The sequence below is a fragment of the Oncorhynchus keta genome, chromosome 37 (assembly GCF_023373465.1).
Source record: "Oncorhynchus keta strain PuntledgeMale-10-30-2019 chromosome 37, Oket_V2, whole genome shotgun sequence".
In the NCBI taxonomy this organism is placed as follows: Eukaryota; Metazoa; Chordata; class Actinopteri; order Salmoniformes; family Salmonidae; genus Oncorhynchus; species Oncorhynchus keta.
Window position 1 is genome coordinate 11,118,927 of NC_068457.1, and position 25,425 is coordinate 11,144,351.

Genomic DNA, 25,425 nt, shown 5'->3' on the forward strand with positions numbered 1-25,425 from the left:
TCGGACTGTGAAATACCCAATCTATAATGTGTGTGTGTGTCCCCCCCCCGTTTCTTTTTCTTACAGCGTGAGATTGTTTCTAGATGGCACCGTTGCAGCTAGCCCTTGTAGCCAGCAGCATCATCCACTCATTTCTCCCAGATGTGACGAAGCCATCTGTCACATCTAAATTCGCAGGCGAGAAAGAGAGAGACACCGCTGTTCTGCCCTTGAGGCAAGGAGCCTCTCAAAACAGACTGTATAATAATGGTTTATCACACAACACTATCTGTCATCAAAACTAATAATGTTGTCCTGGTAAGAACATTTGAGAAAATGTTAGCGTTTTTAATGAGGTAAAATATTTTACGAGTATCAAAAAAAGGTTATGGGAAAGAAAAGGTTATGGGAATCAAGAGGCTTTGTCGGCCAATGAGATTCATTGGATATAGCTTGTGTCTTGAATTACTACCACAGTGGTAATGGTTTTAAATGTGCTACTTGATTGTCCATCAACCATGCCTAATACCAAAGAGATGACAATACCACGTCGGGATTTTGATTTCGAGAGATTGATTCAATTTCAGCAATCAATTGACACCTGAGAACAATGTTGGAAGCCATATCCCAAATAATCTGGGTCTGTGTTCATGAAGCGTCTCAGGGTAGGAGTGCTGGGATCATGAATACAGACGCAGGTCCTGGTCCCCTACCTGCCCTGTAGGTCTTCCATATTGAGTCTTCCAACGTAGTGTGTGGCGGAGGACATGGTGACGACACGGGAGCAGGCGTTGTGTCTCCCAGACCTCTTCAGTTTGTCCAGGAGGAGGTTTGTCAACAGGAAGTGTCCTAGATAGTTCAGACCAAAGTGCAGCTCGAAACCGTCCTCCGTCGTTCCCTCGGGAACCAGCATGACACCGGCTATGAAGGACAAGCAATATGACATTTCAATCAAAGTGCTTTACAGATACCCAGGCTAAAACCCCAAAGAGCAATGAAATGCAGAGGCAGAGGCATAGCGGCTAGAAAAAACACCCTAGAAATATTCAATCGATATGTCGACAAGATATAACAGCCGTCTATGCTGATATACTGTAACTGACACTTCTGTTGAGTGATTGTGAAAGGAGAAATACATGGTACTGCTAAGGTCGTGGGTTTGATTCTTGAAGAGATCACACATGGTACACATGCTAAAAAAAAGTATGTACTCACTGTAAGACATACAGTACAGTGAGGGCATACATTTTTTATTTGTGTAGGCCTAAATTCCTCTGGATACGTGGCATATATTCTTAATAAGTTATTATTAAAAACACTCCCTCTATAGACGCCACACCTCTAGGTGTGCTATAACACTTGCAGACGATGGTCAACAAGACCTGTCTGCAGATCAGTCTATCAGTCTATGGTCTCTCAAGCAGACACCTTCCCCTAATGCAGACTGAAACGGCTCATTACTCGAACTTAAACACCATTGACTACATGGTAATGGAGATTATAACAATTTGTTTGTCAATAACACTATTCGACACGCAATTAGATGTCTAAAGTGAAAGAGATACAAGGTGGCATTAGGCCTTGCTTTGCTTACTAAAGCATAGGGCATAGACAGAGAGAACTCACGGCGTGAAGACAACTCTACTGACAGGGGGAATTCAGGGAAATCAGAATGCTATAGGAGCCTACGTGCCAAACGGCACCCTATTCCGTATCTAGTGCAGAACTTTTGACCAGAGCCCTATGGGTCCTGGTCGAAAGTAGCACACTATACAGAGAATAGGGTGCTGTTTGGGACACATCCGGGGTCTGTGTAGCGATGACCTTTCCCTATCATTACTCTCTCAATGGGGTGGCACTAACGTCTGCACTACGTCCTTCCTTCGGCCTCTACCATCCGTTATCCATCAGCCGGGTGTGATAAGTGATGTTAGCTGCTGAGAGAATCTTGCAGACTGGTGAATTATTAATTCAGCCCGTTTGTGAGCAGAGAGTGGCTGACTGCTACCACAGCATGGAGCCCCCCAAGCCAGTCAGTACCGGAGTCTCCAAAGACCTTCTCTCAATAAAAGCTATTTTGTTCAAACAAACTGCCACGGAGGACTACACAATAGGGCTTCGCCTGAAATGGCACCATATTCCTATAGCAGAGCTCTACCTCATAGTGCTCTGGTTAAAAGTGGTACACTAAAAGGAATAGGGTGCCATTTCAGAGGCCTCCGAGGACCCGGAGACAGGAGGCTTGATTTTTCAGATGAAATAACTACGCTGTGATTCCCTTTAAAAGGTGAATGTTGTGGTATATTGAATAACGAGGTTGCTTGGTGTATACGTACCATTGTTGACAAGGACGTGAAGTGGTAGAGCCCTGGCTTTAAACCTGTGGACAAACTGCCGTACCGACTTCAGGGAACACAGGTCCAGGATCAGAAATTCCACTGTGTACAGAACACAAAACATACAAACAACATTAACACTCTTCTATGCCTAATTACAGTTGAAGTCGGAAGTTTACATACACTTAGGTTGGAGTCATTAAAACTTGTTTTTCAACCACTCCACAAATTTCTTGTTAACAAACTATAGTTTTGTCGGTTAGGACATCTACATTGTGCAAGTAATTTTTCCAACAATTGTTTACAGACAGATTATTTGACTTATTGTATCACAATTCCAGTGGGTCAGAAGTCTACATACTAAGTAGTTGAATAGTTGACTGTGCCTTTAAACAGCTTGGAAAATTCCAGACAATGATGTCATGGCTTTAGAAGGCTAATTGACATCATTTGAGTCAATTGAAGGTATACTTGTGGATGTCCTTAACGTAGGAGACTCTGCTAGCTAGCCAACAGCTAACAGCTAACAGCTAGCCAACGTCACCACACGTCTACTGATTCGAATTCAATCACCGGTCAGGGAGTATCACATTTTCATTTCATTACAGTACAACGGTTTGATTTGTTTGATCGTAGCTAGCTACATAGCTAGCTACATAGCCGTCTTTGTTTCAAAGATAATTGTGTAGTCTAGAGCGATTTCCTAGGTTAGCTAGCCAGCTATTGTCATTCTTTTAACTCAACGTAACGTAAACAACACTGCTAGCTAGCCAGCTAGCCCCGAATAGCAGCACTGTAGAAATTATTACACTCAACGGAACGACTTGATTAGTGTAGTGCCAACAACGCAGCTACTGCCAGCTAGCCTACTTTAGCAGTACTGTATCATTTTAATCATTTTAGTCAATAAGATTCTTGCTACGTAAGCTTAACTTTCTGAACATTCGAGACGTGTAGTCCACTTGTCATTCCAATTTCCTTGCATTAGCGTAGCCTTTTCTGTAGCCTGTCAACTATGTGTCTGTCTATCCCTGTTCTCTCCTCTCTGCACAGACCATACAAACGCTCCACACCGCGTGGCCGCGACCACCTAATCTGGTGGTCCCAGCGTACGACCCACGTGGAGTTCCAGGTCTCCGGTAGCCTCTGGAACTGCCGATCTGCGGCCAACAAGGCAGAGTTCATCTCAGCCTATGCCTCCCTCCAGTCCCTTGACTTCTTGGCACTGACGGAAACATGGATCACCACAGATAACACTGCTACTCCTACTGCTCTCTCCTCGTCCGCCCACGTGTTCTCGCACACCCCGAGAGCTTCTGGTCAGCGGGGTGGTGGCACCGGGATCCTCATCTCTCCCAAGTGGTCTTTCTCTCTTTCTCCCCTTACCCATCTGTCTATTGCCTCCTTTGAATTCCATGCTGTCACAGTTACCAGCCCTTTCAAGCTTAACATCCTTATCATTTATCGCCCTCCAGGTTCCCTCGGAGAGTTCATCAATGAGCTTGATGCCTTGATAAGCTCCTTTCCTGAGGACGGCTCACCTCTCACAGTTCTGGGCGACTTTAACCTCCCCACGTCTACCTTTGACTCATTCCTCTCTGCCTCCTTCTTTCCACTCCTCTCCTCTTTTGACCTCACCCTCTCACCTTCCCCCTACTCACAAGGCAGGCAATACGCTTGACCTCATCTTTACTAGATGCTGTTCTTCCACTAACCTCATTGCAACTCCCCTCCAAGTCTCCGACCACTACCTTGTATCCTTTTCCCTCTCGCTCTCATCCAACACTTCCCACACTGCCCCTACTCGGATGGTATCGCGCCGTCCCAACCTTCGCTCTCTCTCCCCGCTACTCTCTCCTCTTCCATCCTATCATCTCTTCCCTCTGCTCAAACTTTCTCCAACCTATCTCCTGATTCTGCCTCCTCAACCCTCCTCTCCTCCCTTACTGCATCCTTTGACTCTCTATGTCCCCTATCCTCCAGGCCGGCTCGGTCCTCCCCTCCCGCTCCGTGGCTCGACGACTCATTGCGAGCTCACAGAACAGGGCTCCGGGCAGCCGAGCGGAAATGGAGGAAAACTCGCCTCCCTGCGGACCTGGCATCCTTTCACTCCCTCCTCTCTACATTTTCCTCCTCTGTCTCTGCTGCTAAAGCCACTTTCTACCATTCTAAATTCCAACCACCTTCTCCTCCCTCCTGAATCCCCCCTCCCTCTCTGCAGATGACTTCGTCAACCATTTTGAAAAGAAGGTCGATGACATCCGATCCTCGTTTGCTAAGTCAAACGACACCGCTGGTTCTGCTCACACTGCCCTACCCTATGCTCTGACCTCTTTCTCCCTCTCTCTCCAGATGAAATCTTGCGTCTTGTGACGGCCGGCCGCCCAACAACCTGCCCGCTTGACCCTATCCCCTCCTCTCTTCTCCAGACCATTTCCGGAGACCTTCTCCCTTACCTCACCTCGCTCATCAACTCATCCCTGACCGCTGGCTACGTCCCTCCCGTCTTCAAGAGAGCGAGAGTTGCACCCCTTCTGAAAAAACCTACACTCGATCCCTCCGATGTCAACAACTACAGACCAGTATCCCTTCTCTCTTTTCTCTCCAAAACTCTTGAGCGTGCCGTCCTTGGCCAGCTCTACCGCTATCTCTCTCAGAATGACCTTCTTGATCCAAATCAGTCAGGTTTCAAGACTAGTCATTCAACTGAGACTGCTCTTCTCTGTATCACGGAGGCGCTCCGCACTGCTAAAGCTAACTCTCTCTCCTCTGCTCTCATCCTTCTAGACCTATCGGCTGCCTTCGATACTGTGAACCATCAGATCCTCCTCTCCACCCTCTCCGAGTTGGGCATCTCCGGCGCGGCCCACGCTTGGATTGCGTCCTACCTGACAGGTCGCTCCTACCAGGTGGCGTGGCGAGAATCTGTCTCCTCACCACGCGCTCTCACCACTGGTGTCCCCCAGGGCTCTGTTCTAGGCCCTCTCTTATTCTCGCTATACACCAAGTCACTTGGCTCTGTCATAACCTCACATGGTCTCTCCTATCATTGCTATGCAGACGACACACAATTAATCTTCTCCTTTCCCCTTCTGATGACCAGGTGGCGAATCGCATCTCTGCATGTCTGGCAGACATATCAGTGTGGATGACGGATCACCACCTCAAGCTGAACCTCAGCAAGACGGAGCTCCTCTTCCTCCCGGGGAAGGACTGCCCGTTCCATGATCTCGCCATCACGGTTGACAACTCCATTGTGTCCTCCTCCCAGAGCGCTAAGAACCTTGGCGTGATCCTGGACAACACCCTGACGTTCTCAACTAACATCAAGGCGGTGTCCCGTTCCTGTAGGTTCATGCTCTACAACATCCGCAGAGTACGACCCTGCCTCACACAGGAAGCGGCGCAGGTCCTAATCCAGGCACTTGTCATCTCCCGTCTTGATTACTGCAACTCGCTGTTGGCTGGGCTCCCTGCCTGTGCCATTAAACCCCTACAACTCATCCAGAACGCCGCAGCCCGTCTGGTGTTCAACCTTCCCAAGTTCTCTCACGTCACCCCGCTCCTCCGCTCTCTCCACTGGCTTCCAGTTGAAGCTCGCATCCGCTACAAGACCATGGTGCTCGCCACGGAGCTGTGAGGGGAACGGCACCTCAGTACCTCCAGGCTCTGATCAGGCCCTACACCCAAACAAGGGCACTGCGTTCATCCACCTCTGGCCTGCTCGCCTCCCTACCACTGAGGAAGTACAGTTCCCGCTCAGCCCAGTCAAAACTGTTCGCTGCTCTGGCCCCCAATGGTGGAACAAACTCCCTCACGACGCCAGGACAGCGGAGTCAATCAGCACCTTCCGGAGACACCTGAAACCCCACCTCTTCAAGGAATACCTAGGATAGGGTAAGTAAGGGTAAGTAATCCTTCTCACCCCCCTTCCCCCCCAACAAGATTTAGATGCAAGTGGCTGTTCCACTGGTTGTCATAAGGTGTATGCACCAATTTGTAAGTCGCTCTGGATAAGAGCGTCTGCTAAATGACTTAAATGTAAATGTAAATGGATGTATTTCAAGGCCTACCTTCAAACTCAGTGCCTCTTTGCTTGACATCATGGGAAAATCAAAAGAAATCAGCCAATCTCCACAAGTCTGGTACATCTTTGGGAGCAATTTCCAAATGCCTGAAGTTACCACGTTCATCGGTACAAACAATAATATGCAAGTATAAACACCATGGGACCACGCAGCCGTCATACCGCTCAAGAAGGAGATGCATTCTGTCTCCTAGAGATGAACGTACTTTGGTGTGAAAAGTGCAAATCAATCCCAGAACAACAGCAAAGGACCTTGTGAAGAGGCTGGAGGAAACAGGTACAAAAGTATCTATATCCACAGTAAAACGAGTCCTATATCGATATAACCTGAAAGGCCGCTCTGCTCCAAAACCGCCATAAAAAAGCCAGACTACAGTTTTCAACTGCACATGGGGAGAAAGATCGTACTTTTTGGATAAATGTCCTCTGGTCTGATGAAACAAAAATAGAACTGTTTGGCCATAATGACCATCGTTATGTTTGGAGGAAAAAGGGGGAATCTTGCAAGCAAAAGAACACCATCCCAACCGTGAAGCACAGGGGTGGCAGCATCATGTTGTGGGGGTGCTTTGCTGCAGGAGGGACTGGTGCACTTCACAAAATAGATGGCATCATGAAGCAGGACAATTATATGGATAAATTGAAGCAACATCTGAAGACATCAAGCATACTTTGAAAGTTGTGGCAAAATGGCGTAAGGACAACAAAGTCAAGGTATTGGAGTGGCCATCACAAAGCCCTGACCTCAATCCCATAGAAAATTTGTGGGCATAACTGAAAAAGCATGTGCGAGCAAGGAGGATTACAAACCTGACTCAGTTACACCAGCTCTGTCAGCAGGAATTGGCCAAAATTCACCCAATTTATTGTGGGAAGCTTGTGGAAAGCTACCCAAAACTTTTGACCCAAGTTAAACAATTTAAAGACAATGCTACCAAATACTAATTGAGTGTATGTACACTTCTGACCCACTGGGAATGTGATGAAAGAAATAAAATCTGAAATAAATCATTCTCTCTACTATTATTCTGACATTTCACATTCTTAAATAAAGTGGTGATCCTAACTGCCCTAAGACAGGGAATTTTTACAAGGATTAAATGTCAGGAATTGTGAAAAACTGTGTTTAAATGTAGTTGGCTAAGGTGTATGTAAACTTCCGACTTCAACTGTATACAGGCATCAACAAATTACAAACATTACAATTTTCCTATGCTATAATAAAACATTTTATTTAATTTTTGATTTCACCTTTATTTAACCAGGTAGGCCAGTTGAGAACAAGTTTTCATTTACAACTGCGACCTGGCCAAGATAAAGCAAAGCAGTGGGACAAAAAACAACAACACAGAGTTACACATGGAATAAACAAGAGAACAGTCAATAACAAAAGAAAAAGCTATATACAGTGTGTGCAAATGGAGTAAGGAGGTAAGGCGATAAATAGGCCATAGTAGTGAAGTAATTACAATTTAGCAAATTAACACTGGAGTGATAGATGTGCAGATGATGATGTGCAAGTAGAAATACTGGTCTGCAAAAGAGCAAAACAAGTAAATAAAAACAATATGGGGATGAGGTAGGTAGATTGGTTGGGCTATTTACCAATGGGCTGTGTACAGCTGCAGCGATCGGTGAGCTGCTCAGATAGCTGATGCTTAAAGTTAGTGAGGGAGATACAACCCTAACCCTTTAAAAACATTTTTTTATTTAACTAGGTTAAGTTTTCCAATGACGGCCGAGGAACAGTGGCTTAACTGCATTGTTCAGGGACAGAATGACAGATTTTTACCTTGTCAGCTCGGGGATTCGATCTTGGAACCTTTCGGTTACTAGTCCAACGCTCTAACCACTATAGGCTACCTTCCGCCCCAACCCTAACCCTAACATAGACGTCTGCTTAGCTACAGTAGTACTAACACTGGTCAGGACAAGACGTCCTCCTTTAATTTAGCTTTACATCAACCATTGACACACCAGTCCATAAATGGCAAGACAGATTATTGCAAAGGCTTTCAATGAGTAGAAACTTCTAAGTAAATATTATATGCATAAAGTCCTCTCTCCTCATACACATAAAGCACCCACCCTCCTTGCATGTAACATCTCAGGAATCCTAATTATGCAAATCCTAATCTTATACTTCCTTTCCCCCTGAAGGATAAACAGCTGTATGATAAGCCATGGTCTCATTCAGTAGTACACAATAAACCGTGAGACTAAAACTGAACAACGAGGTAGATTACATTATGGCAATACACTCAGTGACCTGGCATGAATTAAACATGATCTCATCTGCAGTGTAATAAAAGAGCACAAAGCACATGTAGATGTATATCCAATATGCCCTGGTATGGAAACTATAACCGACGAAACGTTACAAGAAAAGGTGGAGAGTTAATTGTGTACGCAGGAATCATTCTGATGGGCCAAATGACAGCGCGTTTATTTCCATCACCCACAGGAAGAGACAGAGTGGACAGAGTGCTTCACTGAACTTTACTCATCTGCATAACAGTGCAAGGCAAATAGATACCGTTTGTATCTTGATAACTGCTCCAACGTTTAAAAAAAAGAGAAAAAAAGGGCCACATTAAATCCTAATTAAATGAAGTCAAAGCATTTTAAAAGTCAACGCTATAATGAGACAGGAACAAGAATGTCATGACTGAAGCTCGCTCCATGGCTAGGAATTCAGGGTTTAACACAATAGTATTGAGTAATAACATTAGCCCCCCCCACACACACACGTACACGAATCAGAATGTCATATCTCTGAACCACTTGGTACAGCTTGTGGCGTCCCCGAACCAAGTGCTCAAGCACATAATTAAACAAATTACTGTCCAATAATTACTCTGCATTACACTAATCACGGGACTCTTCCCCACTGAGTGTAAAGAGTGAACAGTGTTTCAAGCATTGTTGAGCTGACGTATAAATGGCTCCATAAAATAAGAGTTGAGAAAGCTAGAGAAATCCACGATAAAAGTACATGTTCTGTTGGGAATGAGTACTACAGATTAAAAGATATTCAGCAACTCTTGGTAGGAAAATGGAAGTTTTCCTACCTTTTATTGTTAAAGTCTTTCTGTAAATGGCTTCATAAGGGTACTAGGAAAGACCCATAGGAGATGTGTGTGTGTGTGTATATACTAACAACCCATAACTGTACTGAACAAATTTGTGCAAAGCGAGGGGTCAGAGAGGTCAATTGAGGAAAGGACAGAGGACATCTCTCTGTAATAATCAGTGTGTCACAGTGAGTCAACAAAGGCCTTGCTAGCTAACGATGTCGTATCTTAAGTGGGAGATAACAAAGCATTCGCCCGGCTAATGGCTTGTATAAGGGCATCCCAAGAGACTGTGATTTACAAAGAGTAGAAATTGTCCCTTGTATGACTAACTATATGGTGGTTATATGCTTTAGAAATGATTGCAGTGGAACTCATCTAACACCGTACAGATATCCAAAACGAACGCATAATTATTCCCTTTCTCCCCCTTTCTTTCTTCTTCTCCAACACTTAAACTCTTGTAAATATCAAGCTCTTAGGATTTTACTGTGCATTTATCCTCCAAAAAATGAACATAGCCATAAAAAATGTAATAACCCAACTGAGAATGTGTGATCCCCAATAAGCTATCTCTATTCTAAATCACAGTCCAATATTGACCAATATTTGCATAGATTACAATAATTAATTGGAAAAAATACCCATGCTGTAGTAAATATTGTTCCAGTTCATCTCTAGTGCCAGAGCTTTGTCATGGTGCCAGATCTGTCATGAAGGAATGAAGGGTATCCTCCAGACTAGTCACAGTGCCAAATAGCCAGCTGGAGGGCACAGACTAGAAGGCGTCGTGCCATCTGAAAAATCAACAAAGATGTCTCATCCAAAGACGTGTTGAAATACTGAATTACATTCTCTCTCTGACCAGTTCTGACCGCTGCTGTACATAGACAAACTGACCAGCTGCTGTCCAATAACAGGACAGAGGAAAGGCAACAGGCTGGCTGCTAGTTTGACCATCCAGCGGCAACTCGGATAAGAGATTGATCATCCACAATTTCTAGGAGCTTATAGGATAGATTGACGCTGCTCAGAAAAAGGAGAAGGCGGATTGGATGGCAAATCAGCAGGATGTCCCATTGGCATGAGATTCATCTCTCACTCTCCGTTGCAGAAAGGAGGTATGGAAGTCAGGAAGTCGTTAAAGGAGATGGATGCAGCCACTGGTGTCGCAAACTAAAACGCTGGGCTGTCTATGATACTTTAAAAAAATAATGTCACCAACTTTCATTGCCGAGACCCTGCAGATGCTGTACGTTTCCAAATGACCGTAAATAACAGGTTGACTGTACAGTAGTACAGCGGTTGCGGTCCCACAGTGTTACAGCAAAACGTGTTGAATGGACAAAGGCTCAGACACGGCGACGGCAAACAGCTAAAAGCCGCGGTGTCTGTCCAATCGTTTGGCCACGTCGCGGTGTGTTATAGCATTCACCTGCTGGATTTTCAACTAGATCTGGCTGTTTTTGCTGGTTTGTAGAATCATCAGGGGAATTGACTGTTGATATTCTGGTCAATGGCACGCGGACGTCCATAGTTCTGGGCCCGGCTTCCCAAAAAACATTTTGAGGTTAAATTCATCGTTAGAACTTTGTCGGATCACCTTTAAATCTCGGCACTGTTTTACAAAACCGTGGGCACTACAGTTGCCCTTGAGAAACGCGTGTTCTGTAATGGCTGCCTCAGACCATTCGTAGAACAGACGAGTGCATTGTTTTTTTTGCCTGTCCGCATCACTTCAGACACAGAAGATCTCAGTGAACACAAAATCTACTTGTTTATCTGTCTTTCTGTGACCGCAGATAACTTCAGGAAGAATACAAATACAAAGTCGCCAATGTCTTTGCAATTGTTACAAACAAGCAAAGGATATTATGATGCTTCAAATGAAAACCGAGATAACTGTATTACAATATCCATACAGTAGGCTATATATAGGCATGTATTTAAATGATATTGAACTAAATGTAATGTTCATTCAATTTAGTTTTATTTAGCTACGCTACTGTCTGTAATGTTTGCCTCAATATATTTACCAATGTGTAGCCTAACATGTGCGCAATGATGTGCCAAATCTTGATTTAGTGTTTTGTTTAACTAGGCAAGTCAGTTAAGAACAAATTCTTATTTACAATGACGGCCTACCAAAAGGCAAAAGGCCTCCTGCGGGGACGGGGCCCTGGGTTTAAAAGTACAAATAAATTAGATAAAAACAAAACACACATCACGACAAGAGAGACAACACAACACTACATAAAGAGAGACCTAACACAACAACATAGCATGGCAGCAACACATGACAACACAGCATGGTAGCAAGACAACAACATGGTAGCAACACAGCTTAGCAGCAGCACAACATGGTAGCAACACAAAACAGGGCACAAACATTATTGGGCACAGACAACAGCGCAGGGGGCAAGAAGGTAGAGACAACCATACATCACGCAAAGCAGTCACAACTGTCAGTAAGAGTGTCCGTGATTGAGTCTTTGAATGAAAAGATTGAGATAAAACTGTCCAGTTGAAGTGTTTGTTGCAACTCGTTCCAGTCGCTAGCTGCAGCGAACTGAAAATACGAGCGACCCAGGGATGTGTGTGCTTTGGGGACCTTTAACAGAATGTGACGGGCATGACGGGTGCTGTATGTGGAGGATTAAGGCTGCAGTAGATAACTCAGATAGGGGGGAGTGGGTCCTAAGAGTGTTTTATAAATAAGAATCAACCAGGGGGTCTTGCGACGGGTACAGAGATTACCAGTTTACAGAGGAGTATAGAATGCAGTGATGTGTCCTATAAGGAGCATTGGTGGTAAATCGGATGGCCGAATGGTAATGAACATCTTATCGCTCAAGAGCACCCTTACCTGCCGATCTATAAATTACGTCTCCGTAATCTAGTATGGGTAGGTAGGTCATCTGAATCAGGGTTTGGCAGCTGGGGTGAAACAGGAGCAATTACGATAGGGGAAACCAAGTCTAGATTTAACCTTAGCCTGCAGCTGAGAAAAGGACTGTGTACCGTCTAGCCATACTCCCAAGTACTTGTATGAGGTGACTACCTCAAGCTCTAAACCCTCAGAGGTAGTAATCACACCTGTGGGGAGAGCGGCATTCTTCTTACCAAACCACATGACCTTTGTTTTGGAGGTGTTCAGAACAAGGTTAAGGGCAGAGAAAGCTTGTTGAACACTGAGAAAGCTTTGTTGAACATTTAACACAAAATCCAGGGAGGGGCCAGCTGAGTATAAGACTATCATCTGCATATAAATGGCTGAGAGAGCTTCCTACTGCCTGAGCTATGTTGTTGATGTAAATTGAGAAGAGCATGGGGCCTAGGATCGTGCCTTGGGGTACACCCTTGGTGACAGGCAGTGGCTGAGACAGCAGATGTTCTGACTTTATACACTGCACTCTTTGAGAGAGGTAGTTAGCAAACCATGCCAAAGACCCCTTAGAGACATAAATACTCCTTAGCATACAATAATGGAATAGTCAACCATATCAAAAGCATTGGCCAAGTCAATGAAAATAGCAGCACAACATTGCTTAGAATCAAGGGCAATGGTGACATCATTGAGGACCCTTAAGGCTGCAGTGAAAGCAGATTACGAAGACATCAAGAAAGCCAGTGAGATGATTATTGACAAGTTTTTCCAGCACTTTTGATAAACAGGGCAACATAGAAATAGCCCTATAACAGTTAGGATCAACTTTATCTCCCCCTTTAAATTGCTTGGTGATGATAGGGTCAGCAACCTTAACCTCTTGAACCTATAGGGGCGCTATGTCATTATTGGATTAAAAAACGTGCCCGTTTTAAGCGCAATATTTTGTCACGAAAAGATGCTCGACTATGCATATAATTGGCAGCTTTGGAAAGAAAACACTCTGACGTTTTCAAAACTGCAAAGATATGATCTGTGAGTGCCACAGAACTCATGCTACAGGCGAAACCAAGATGAAACCTCAAACAGGAAATGAGCTGAATTTTTGAGGCTCTGTTTCCCATTGTCTCCTTATATGGCTGTGAATGTGCCATGAATGAGCCTAAGCTCTCTGCCGTTCGTCCAAGATGTTTTCAGCATTGTGACGTATTTGTAGGCATATCATTGGAAGATTGGCCATAAGAGACTACATTTGCCAGGGGTCCGCCCGGTGTCCTTTGTCAAAATTGGTGTGTAATCTTCAGCTGCATGCATTTTGCCATGGGATTCAGAGGGGAAAGCACACTTCCACAAACAATATATCATCGAAGAGATATGTGAAAAACACAGTTTTTATAACTAAATTTTTGTTTTTTTTGGTAGCCAAACATGACGCAGAAAACGGACCGATTTCTCCTGCACAAATAATCTTTCAGGAAAACCTGAACATTTGCTATCTAACTGAGAGTCTCCTCATTGAAAACATCCGAAGTTCTTCAAAGGTAAATGATTTTATTTGAATGGTTTTCTGGTTTTTGTGAAAATGTTGCCTGCTGAATGCTAACGCTAAATGCTACGCTAAATGCTACGCTAGCTATCAATACTGTTACACAAATGCTTGTTTTGCTATGGTTGAGAAGCATATTTTTGAAAACCTGAGATGACAGTGTTGTTAACAAAAGGCTAAGCTTGAGAGCTAGCATATTGATTTAATTTAATTTGCGATTTTCATGAATAGTTAACGTTGCATTATGGTAATGAGCGTGAGGCTGTATTCACAATCCCGGATCCGGGATGGCTCGCCGCAAGAAGTTAAAGAAGAAAGGGACTAAACCATCTGACCCAGATGTTTTTTTTGGTTAAAGTTTAAGGAGCTCTTTTAGCACCTCAGACTCAGTGACCGTCTGCAGGGGGAAACTTTGTAGCGGGGCAGGGGGAAAAGAGGGAGGAGCATTGGGGCTAGTCGCATTAGAAGGGGTGGAAGTTGAGGAAATGTTGGACGGTCAAGGATGCATGGTTGAGTCAAAAAGAAATCCTGACTTAATGAAGTGGTGATTTAAAGAGCTCGGCTATGTGCTTCTTGTCAGTAACCACATCATCAACTTTAAGGGACACGGGCAGCTGTGAGGAGTGTTTATTCTCCAGGTCTTTTCCAGAACCGTTTTCCAGAACTTCTTGGGGTTAGACCCACAGAGAGAGAACTGCTTTTTAAAGTAACTAACTTTGGCCTTCCGGATAGCCTGATTGCACTTATTTCTCATTTGCCTGAACGAGAGTCAGTCAGCCTGAGTATGCGTGTGCCGAGCCTTTCGCCAAATGCAATTCTTGAGGTGGAGTAACTCTGCATAGATTACATAGGGTAAGCATTAGAATAAGCCGGCTAAATATTTGTTGCTATAGGTCAGGGTTCAACTAGATTTTTTCTTGAGTGGATGGCCGTAGGCCAGAACATAATTACAAATCATTTGAAGGCTACAAATTGACGGCAAGAAGCCCAAACATATATATTTGACTAAACATAATAATTTCAAACCTTGCTTACATTTGTATACCATCATGTGTCTCTCTATTATGAGTGGGAATACTTGGGAACAGATTTTCTTAATTAAAATCCCCTGGAGCCGATACATTCCATTTCTATGGGAAACCGGGCCCTGGTTGGTTTCCCCTCTTATGTAGACGTCTCTGAAGCGGTCAGTCTTGAATAGGGAACAAGGTTAAACTGTGGAGGGGGCTGAATAAATTAGGCTTAATAGGACCTGAAGCTACTGTCTCTAAACATTGTCTTGCCTGGCTGGTGATTTAGCAAACACATTCTGACAACACACAAATCTGTTCTATTGTCTCCGTATGCTGCTGATGAAGCAAGGTTAGACATTCTGGCCCTACAAAGGTCAGAGGAGAATTCCTGGTGACATGCCACACCAACATTTCCTCAACCATCCAATCTTAGACAGCAAACAAACACAGTGATATGGAGTATTATGTGTTGGGGAAATGAGGACAAACTCCGACATATAGAGCTAATAACAAACGTGCTCAGATATAGGAGAGGGCATGAAATACACATACAAAAATGAGCTCAGAAATGCATCTATATGGTAGACATTGTAATTGGCTCTCAGGCCGACTAGAACACACTATATAAGACAACCAGATATCCCTGTTCATGTAGGAACTCTTACCGTTTTGCCTCCCACATAACTTGTTAAGAGGTTTGCTAAACACTGCTTGCCTGACAGTACATGCCAGGGCTGGGCGGAGAGGGGGAGAAGAGGGGGATTCCAGGCACCAGGGGGACATTTCTTGTTTTTAATACAAACAAGCCCATTTCTCATTTCCACGTCTGTCATCATTATTCTGTGTTACCCTGGCTGACTGGAGCTGTCCTACGATCATTGTCATCTTAGCACCAGCGAGGGAGGGAAGAGAGAAGCTGCCTGCTTGGGATCAAAAGATGCTGTCTACCCTGCTCCTTTCCAAACAGCCTCTTTTTAAATCACATCTGCATGACAATGAAACTGAGACTGGTTGGCAGCAGTTCGCTTTCCTCCTCGTACTCAAACATCTCCCTCGCCTTTCCCCTGCTCCCATTCGTGTGACACGGCTTTGCTTTTATCAAAATAAATGGAAAAGGTAAATTTAAGGGAATATTTAGAGAAAACCTGCAGCCTTTAGATAATTGCCTTTGGAATGGACTTTGGCGTCCAAACCTTCTCTGACAAGGTGAAGGTGGAGTAGTTTACTCTTGCCAACGTGCACCCACATTTTTACCCAGGGAAACACAGCTAAAAGCCAGGGCACTCATGTACATAGGCCTATGTCTGAATAGCTTTACTGCCTGTGTATAGGAGCGGACCTATTTGAGAGGTAGCCTATTTATTCTGTAATGGCTGTGTGGAAACGATAGAGACAGAGCGGGAGAGAGAGGCTGTAAGGGAAATTGTTATGAGGAAATTACCTTTCCCCTCGCTGCCCTCTTCGTGGATCTTCTTCACAGCTTGCAGGCCTTCCTCTTCAGAGTTCCCAGCTGGAGGAGAGAGGAATGATGAGGGGGGAAAAAGAGGATGGAGGGAGGGATGAATGAATTGGGGTACTCTGGAGCAGCAGGTATCCTCCCCTCATCATAGAGACCAGGGAGAGCCAAGTGAAAGACTAAACCTACACTCCTGATTTGGGTTTCATTGATTAATTGAAGCAGTGACACTTACATTAATAATGATTTCCTTGCAATACCCTATTACATTTGATTGAAGAGTCAGATTTGATTAGGTTAGGAAATAACTGCCTTAGGCAGGGATGTGTTAGCAATGTTTCGAAGATTCCCTTATGGACTGTAGTGAAAATCAGTGCAACAGAAGCTACAATTGAACAAAACATGAACCTACGGATGTTAAGCACACAGGCTATATTAAACTATGTTGAATTGAGCATTTTAGAATGATTTGGGAGATTACTGAGTCATGACCAAAGGGTGTGTGTACAATACCTATAACCACATGCATGCCAAGCCTGGCCAGGTGTCTTGCAGTCTCATAACCCATTCCTCGGGCACCCCCCGTCACTATGGCAACCCTTCCATTTTGTGTGGGCAAAACTGTGTGAGGAAGAGAAAGCAAACTAAGGTCCATACGTTGCCATCGCCTTGCAATACAATGGAACATCTATGGGTTGATACAAACAGGCGTATTTATTCCATCCAGTCCAAAATATTACTGAGAACAACTCAATTACGAGCAATCAAAGCATAATTCCGCTAAGTGACTTCATTTTGTTTTGCCCATTCTAAAACACACAGTACTTCCATTTTGGGGCAATTTGTGTTGGAACAGAGAATACATTGGGTTATAATCTGCAGTTATTGAAGTGTACAGTGTGGGGTCGGACTGAAGTTGAGTGAGTCACAGGTAAATATGTCCGTAACGACCTCTAGTCCTGAAACACGCAGGGAGGTAGAACCCTTCAATATCGATGCCAAATAGATCCATTTTGCTTGACAACAGTTCCTGCCCCTGAAGATAAAACGACCTTGCGCAACAAGCACACAAAGCACAGTCTGCAGTGGCCAGACAGTTTAGCATGACTAAAATTAGAGCGGCAGTGCGTATCTATGCACTGAGGGTAATCAGGATGGTTGAGATTTCAACTCTATTACATTTCTCCCCATCAGATTTGCATCACATTTTCGAGTGGCGGCTGGTGGGTGGTTAAATGGGCAGTTCGTTGCTGATTTCCTTTCCCGAAACAACTGTTACACCGAGGAGAAGCCTATAAATGCAATTTGATACCTTAGTAGTCCCATCGAGACTCATCTGAGGAAATTGTATTGGACACATTGAACACAAAATGAACACGAGCAAGCAGAGATTCAAATGACATGGGTTATACTTTATGTTCTTCTGAGAGTTCAGTACAGATAACAAAGCTTGGCACGTCAAAAGCTTATCTCAAACGTACTGTAAAGACATCTTAAACAGTCTAAGGACTTCAAAGAGCAAAGCAAACAAGGACTCAGAAATTACTTGAACATTTGGGACATTAAAAGACATTTAGCCCTACATCAAATAGTTAATCAAATAAAATTGCAGCATGATCAGAAATAGAAAATTCACCAGATGTTACACTCACATAAATCCTTTTTACTAGTAGACAACATAAGAATATATGCTGAGGACATTTAGTTAAGTATTTCCTTTAGGATTAGGGTATTGTAACTGTTTGGTAGTGGGCAGCGGCCTGCCCAGTTATTCCATGGTCTGACCCAGAGTCCTGCTCCAGTCCCAAACCCCATTCCCCAGAGTCATCCTCAATAGGTTCAGACTCATGGCAGCGCCGTGAGTTTTCATAGAGAAACACCTGTTGGTCTACATGTGCCAGGGTGAGGTAGTTCCTCTTACCACAGAAGAAAGTCCCTGAGGAGCTGAATAGTCTGTGTGAGGGGACACTAGTGGCGGGGACACACCAGTACTTCTGGAGCACCTTAGGGAGAGTAGGGAATAAGCCCATACGGTCCGACCACCAATGGAGAGGGTCTTCGTTGAGACCCAGGAGCTTCTGGGATTTTATGTTGCTCAGCTCTTCCACGACCTGAGCGTGTAGCTCCTCTTGGTTCTCGTCATTGCCTGACTGGCAAAATATCACAGCCAAAGGGTTGCCTGCATTGCTACATGAAGGAAACGGTTTGTCAAGAGTCTGTTTTTTGTTGGGTGGCTCATCAGAAAGAAGAGCCAATTTATCTGTGACCACATTCTCATTCCTCTGTTTCTCAAGAATGGCTTTGGCCTCCTCAATGACTTTTACTCTCCACTTGGGAGCGGTCATGGGGCGACAGGAAAGGAAGACTCTTGTAACGGGGATCCAGGAAAGTGCCGACGTTGAGAAATGTTGCAATCTCAGACGTCTGCGGGTAGGTGCTGGACAACACCTTGGAGATGACCTCTTTGGCCATGCCAACCTCTTTTGTGTCCCCTTCTTTGGCCTTGAGGGTTGTGTTCAGCAGCATGCGAAGAACTGTCCTCACCATACTAAATGGTAGGATATCTACAGTCTGTTATCATGTCAGCTACCAGTTTGAAAGGTTGCAGAACTCCAATCAATCCCTCAACCATGTTCCATTCACTGTCCTTGAAACTCAGCTGATGGTTGTCACTGTCCTCCATGAGTACCACACTGATAATGGCCTGCTGCTCTTTCAGGCGCTGGAGCATAGTCAGTGTGGTCACCCAGGATCGGACCCTGTCTCTGATGAGGACACACTGGGCTAGGCCTTGCTGCCTCTGCTTCTCACACAGCAGATACATAGCCATCATGGACTGCTGGAAATAATCAAAACGGCAACGTCCCAGAAATCTGTTAACAGCTGAAAGGCCTTGTCCATCCCTCAATTTATGGTGTGGCAAAGGCAAGGCATCTGCACGGATAGATCCAGAAGAGAGCAAGCTTTCACAATGTCCAATGAACCGTTAATGGTGGCACCGTTGACTTTGTAAGTTATCCCCCATTCAACAAAGGCTTCGTACAATGGTCCGGTAATATTCTCAGCTCTGGAACTTCAAAAGTTTTCAGGCACCTGGAACTCATGGAGAAACCGGAACCTAGTCCGTTTTGGTTCAGAGTGCATGGACAGGGAGATAGTAGGTCCTGTTCTGAGTTTGGCTTTGCCAAAGGTCAGTTGAGACACCGCAGTTCACCACCCCTGCCACCTCACCCAGCACTGCACCTCGGATCTGATTGTACCTCTGTGGTAGGGCCTTCATTGCCACGTCGATTCTGCTAGGGGGCAAGTACCTTGGATCTGCAGTCCTTAAAAGGGCCTGAAACTGGATTCTTCCACCACAGATAAAGACTGAACCTATGCAGCAGGGAGCCATCCTATGAAGGGTACATCCCTTCACAGAAAAAGCTGAAGATCGCAGATGTCAGATCATTATGCCATCGGTTGATATTTTCAAATGCTGGGCTCTGCTTCAGGATGGCTCCCTACTGCATAGGTTCAGTCTTTATCTTGGAGTAGGCCGTTGCGACTGCCTCACGCATCTGCTCTGTGTTGCTCCTCACAAATTCACAGAACTCAAATGGGTGGTTCTTCTCCAGGTGGTATGAGAGATTGGAGGTGTTGCTGGAATATGCTCTTTTTTTACATTTTATATTTCAAGGAAATAGAGCCTGGGCGCGAACCCAGAGTCTCTGGTGGCACAGCTGGCGCTGCAGTACAGCGCCCTTAACCACTGCGCTACCCGGGAGGCCCGGAATATGCTCTTTTGAGCCATACATATGCGACAGAAGATCCTCTTCCAGTGTAGTATACACCCGTCTGCATCGGTGTAAAAGCCAAAATAACTCCATACTTTACTTTTTGCCTTTGGATGTGCGACCCAGTGAGGAAACAAAGTGAGGAAACACCTTTGGCCTCCATTTTGTTCCTTTGACAAATATCCTTTTAGGTGCCTTCACTAATTACTGGGTACCTAACAAAGGCAGTGAGATAAAGGTAGCGTGAGATTACAAAAGAAAACGTCAGACAGGGGCTTTTAACACATTAATTAATAGGCTATAACTACATATTTTCTTATTTGTAATTCAACCTATTCTCTGAATAAATTATTCTAAGAGCCAGTACAGAATTGAGCTTGCCTCTCCCATGCTGTGGAGGACATTGTGTATAAATCTAGGGGACACAATGCAATCTGCTTTGAGTATTGACAATTGTGTTTATCCAATCATCTCTCTAATTACTAGCCGGTCGTATCTTGATTGGGATACAAAAAATTCCCCGACTCTGTCTCTCACCATAAAGCATAGGGCCCAATTACACAAGCAAGGCTAAAACTAACTTCAGTTCAGCTTAGGCTCTAAATGACATCACTGAATTCTTAGCATGCTTTGGTATGATGGGGGTCAAGGCTAATTGGTATTTTCTATAACGAGACAATACAACATTGCTATTGTGTCAGTGCATAGGCTAGACTACAAGTTCACATGAGGAGTTCAACATTCAGACATGAGGTGAATAAGGAAAATGGGATAAAGGTCATTGATTACCCCTATCCACCCAAATGCACTATAGTTCACACAAGGCAATGAAGATATGTAGTGAGATTATCATGACATGTGATTCACCTTACAAAGAATGGTATTATGGCATACTATGAATTCTGAAAATGTGCATAGGTATATATATTTTTTAAACATTCCCATTACAGACCTAGGCTGCTCTTTTTGTAGAATCAGTGAGCATACAAACACTATACTTAAATTGAGGGTTAAAGTACCCTAGGTCTGGGTATGGGGTTGTGTGCATTTTTGAAAATAGAATGTTGATATTAATTCATATTTTGTGCTTGAAAATACTGGTTATGGAAAGCAGATCATATGTCCTAACAACAAAGGCTATAGGTACAGTAGTGGTGGACTACCACCAGACAGATCGTTATATTAATTCCTCGACAATTTGTTTAACAATGGTTGCATTTGACATTAATTCGTTAGCTAGTCAATTTCTCAGTCAATTTGGCCATTGTTGTTGAAAGCCTTCATTAGCTAGCTATGTAGTTACCGTTAACAGGCAGCTCTAGCCAGCAGCTAACGTTAAAGGCTAGGAGAAGTGATCACCACTCCTGCTGCATTCAATATCTGTAATGAATATGGGGATGAACAGAAGTCTAACCTGGTAACGTAAAAGGCTTGTTGAACAGTTGATACAGAAGAACTTTAACTCCCACTAAATACAACCTCAAAATTGGTAAAATGAAAGACAGTAGCCACATCTCTGTGGCAGGTCTCTCCGTGTGTGTCAGTCCTTGGATTCCGTGCTACTCTGCACACTTGTGCCTCGCAAAATTCCTCCTGCCCTGTGAGTGCGCTGAAGCGCGCTCCGCCCCTTGACATTAGTTTTGGCGCCTCAAATCTGCATCACGAGTAGGGCACGCAACTGGCAGGAGGCGTAGAGATGTGAGGAGAGAGAAGAAAAAAAGGCCTAATCTTATCCTCATGAATCTCATCTCACCTCACCGTGTACAGTGCGTCAAATATAATATTATCCGTAGTTTTTTTTAGACTTCTTACTTCACAAATCCAGTTATAACATTTTAGCCAGATACATTTTTATATATAATTTCAAATTAAGCATTGGCTTTGATTGTAAGGCTTTGACTAGTCGAAAATAGTTTCGTTATAGGGGAGAGTGGGGTAAATTGAGCCAAAAGGGGTAAATTGAGCCACTTGTTTCTAGAAAACCATACGCAACGTTTATAATTTGACCAAATATTAAGGAAGAGGTCATCATTTCATAGAGTTTGCGAAGGAAGAAACCTCAAGAAACCTCTAAATATTTTCTCCAAGTCAAATGAATGTATTGTGTTAGAGGTTTCATGATGCTTGTACTGTATCTAAACCCAATTAGATCATTTTAAAAGATTGTTCTATACATCAGTTGAGTTCTCTATAAGCTTCAATATGAGGTCCTAAACCTAGCATGAAAGTGCATCCTTTAAGCTGTGTGGGCTAATATGTTCAAATTGAGCCAATGGTTGAGCCAATTGCAAGCTGTGCAAATTGAAGTGTTTTCTTCCCAAGCGTAATGCAAGGCATTATCGCTGGGATGTAAGGTAATAACAGGGCCTAGCATTGGTTAAAAGTGTTTTTAAAAGTACAAAGTGTTTGTTAGGTATTAAACCTGTGTTAAAAAATGATTTAAATGCTTAAAAGTTTAAAAAGTGATTGTGTTGAATTGTTTTGGGGAAATAAAGATAGACATGGTTTTAAAAATGTAGTGGTAATATTTAATTCAGTAAAGAAATTTGTAGGCTGATTAATTTATCCTGTCCCTTCAATTTACCCCCGGGGTAAGTTGTGCCAAGAGACCACTTTCTTTGTACAAGCTATGTTTTCAAAATTGTTGTGTTTACATGAATTCTGATTATTTCCAGTGATACAAACATTCTGAAATATATGTAGATATCTTTGTTAGAAAGAATACTATGTTTCCCTTGGCGGTGTGATGCTGAGAAAAAAAGTGCTCAACTTACTATCATCTAAGGAAGGATGAATGTACATAATATTGCCTAAGGCCCAAGGGGTTGTGGCAACTCCAAGATTTAGTCTTTTGCTCAGTGCAACAAAGTCTTGAGTGAAGCAAATTACCCGGACTGATAGACCCTGTCGGTGCTTGCATTGGTGCCGAGATCATACAGGAGTCTATCAGTTTATCCCAGCTTTCCCAAACTAAGGGTCGCGACCTCATGTGGGGTTGCCTTATTTGAAAATGGGGTCGCGAGAGAAACTCTGAACTAAATGTTTTAAACATTGTGCATGGTTCATAGAACCGGGGTTACGTCAGTAACCTCTGGTAGCCGCTAGATGCAGTTGTAATAAACAGAGCGGTTTCTGTTTTCTTGATACAAATGTGTCTCTATCTTATGTTTCCCTCTACAATGCCCACAAGCCGAGCAGGACTCATTAGAACAGAGTGGACAAGACCAGGCACTAAATCAGACTGGGGGGAAAATACATGATCAATTAAAGCAGGAAGCACCTGTGACTCGGTCTACAAAATAAGTGGTCAGATGAAGCAGATGCTAAACTACAGGACTGTTTTGCTTGCACAGACTGGAACATGATCCGGGATTATTCCGATGGCACTGAGGACGTCATCCCCACAGTGACTGTACGTACATACCCCAACCAGAAGCCATGGATTACAGGCAACAACTGAGCTAAAGGGTAGAGCTGCCGCTTTCAAGGAGCGGGACTCTAACCCGGAAACGTATAAGAAATCCCACTATGCCCTCTGACGAACCATCAAACAGGCAAAGCGTCAATACAGGACGAAGATCGAATCGTACTACACCGGCTCCGATGCTCGTTGGATGTGGCAGGGCTTGAAAACTATTACAGACTACAAAGGGAAGCACAGCTGAGAGCTGTCCAGTGACACAAGCATACCAGACGAGCTAAATAACTTCTATGCTTGCTTTGAGGCAACTAACACTGAAACATGCATGAGAGCATCAGCTGTTCCGGACGACTGTGTGATCACGCTCTCCGCAGCCAATGTGAGTAAGAACTTTTAACAGGTTAAAGTTCACAAGGCCGCTTGGGCCAGATGGATTACCAGGACGTGTACTCCGAGGAAGCGCTGACCAACTGGCAAAGGTCTTCATTGACATTTTCAACCTCTCCCTGTCTGAGTCTGTAATACCAACATGTTTCAAGCAGACCACCATAGTCCCTGTGCCCAAGAACACTAAGGTAACCTGCCTAAATGACTACCGACCCGTAGCACTCACGTCTGTAGCCAGGAAATGCTTTGAAAGGCTGGTCATGGCTCACATCAACACCATTATCCCAGAAACCCTAGACCCACACCAATTTGCATACTGTACCAACAGATCCACAGATGATGCTATCTCTATTGCACTCCACACTGCCCTTTCCCACCTGGACAAAAGGAACACCTATGTGAGAATGCAATTCATTGACTACAGCTCAGCGTTCAACACCAAAGTGCCCTCAAAGTTCATCACTAAGCTAAGGACCCTGGGACTAAACACCCTAAGGGTGTGCTCAGTCCCCTCCTGTATTCCCTGTTCACTCATGACTACACGGCCAGGCATGACTCCAACACCATCCTTAAGCTTGCTGATGACACAACAGTGTTAGGCCTGATCACCGACAACGATGAGACAGCCTATAGGGAGGAGGTCAGAAACCTGACCATGTGGTGCAAGGACAACAACCTCTCCCTCAACCTGATCAAGACTATGGAGATGATTGTGGACAACAGGAAAAGGAGGACCGAGCACGCCCCCATTCTCATCGACGGGGCTGTAGTGGAGCAGCTTCAAGTTCCTTGGCGTCCACATCACCAACAAACTAACATGGTCCAAGCACACCAAGACATTCGTGAAGAGGGCACGACAAAACCTATTCCCCCTCCGGAGACTGAAAACATTTGGCATGGGTCATCAGATCCTCAAAAAGTTTTACAGCTGCACCATCGAGAGCATCCTGACAGGTTGCATCACTGCCTGGTATGGAATCTGCTCAGCCTCCGACTGCAAAGCACTACAGAGGGTAGTGCTTATGGCCCACATCACCGTGGGCCAAGCTTCCTGCCATCCAGGACCTCTATACCAGGCGGTGTCAGAGATTGTGAAATGACTCCAGCCACCCTAGGCAGATAACCCACTGTTCCCCGGGCGCCATGGATGTTGATTATGGCAGCCCCCTGCACCTCTCTGATTCAGAGGAATTGGGTTAAATGCAGAAGACACATTTCATTTGAATGCATTCAGTTGTACAGCTGACTAGGTATCCCCTTTTCCCAAATTGCATCCTATTCCCTACATAAAAACTCTGGTCAAAAGTAGTGCACTACATAGGGAATAGGGTGCCATTTTGGATGCAGTTAGTTCAGACTGCACTCTTAAAAATAAAGGTGCAACTTGGAACCAAATAAGGTTCTTGAGAGCGATGCCATAAGGAAACCATTTTAGGGTCTCTGAAGAACCATAAATGAGATGG

At 44.2% G+C, this 25,425-nt stretch overlaps 1 protein-coding gene and 1 pseudogene across 2 annotated transcripts in view; both read right to left on the reverse strand.

The window, feature by feature from the left end:
* LOC118370191 (dehydrogenase/reductase SDR family member on chromosome X-like) overlaps positions 1 to 25,425 on the reverse strand; it is a 34,251-nt gene that overhangs the window by 5,819 nt on the left and 3,007 nt on the right. The window contains exons 1-5 of one of the 2 annotated variants that reach the window (XM_035755059.2): positions 21,569 to 21,741; positions 16,892 to 16,999; positions 16,364 to 16,432; positions 2,316 to 2,417; positions 693 to 900 (exon numbers count right to left, since the gene is read on the reverse strand). In XM_035755059.2, coding sequence (XP_035610952.1) covers positions 693 to 900; positions 2,316 to 2,417; positions 16,364 to 16,432; positions 16,892 to 16,999; positions 21,569 to 21,668 — 587 coding nt within the window. In that variant the 5' untranslated portion in view covers positions 21,669 to 21,741. Of the gene's footprint in view, positions 1 to 692; positions 901 to 2,315; positions 2,418 to 16,363; positions 16,433 to 16,891; positions 17,000 to 21,568; positions 21,742 to 25,425 lie in introns of those variants that run through there. The other variant, XM_035755060.2, reaches the window with a different exon arrangement.
* Positions 17,822 to 20,718, reverse strand: LOC118370189 (E3 SUMO-protein ligase ZBED1-like; annotated as a pseudogene).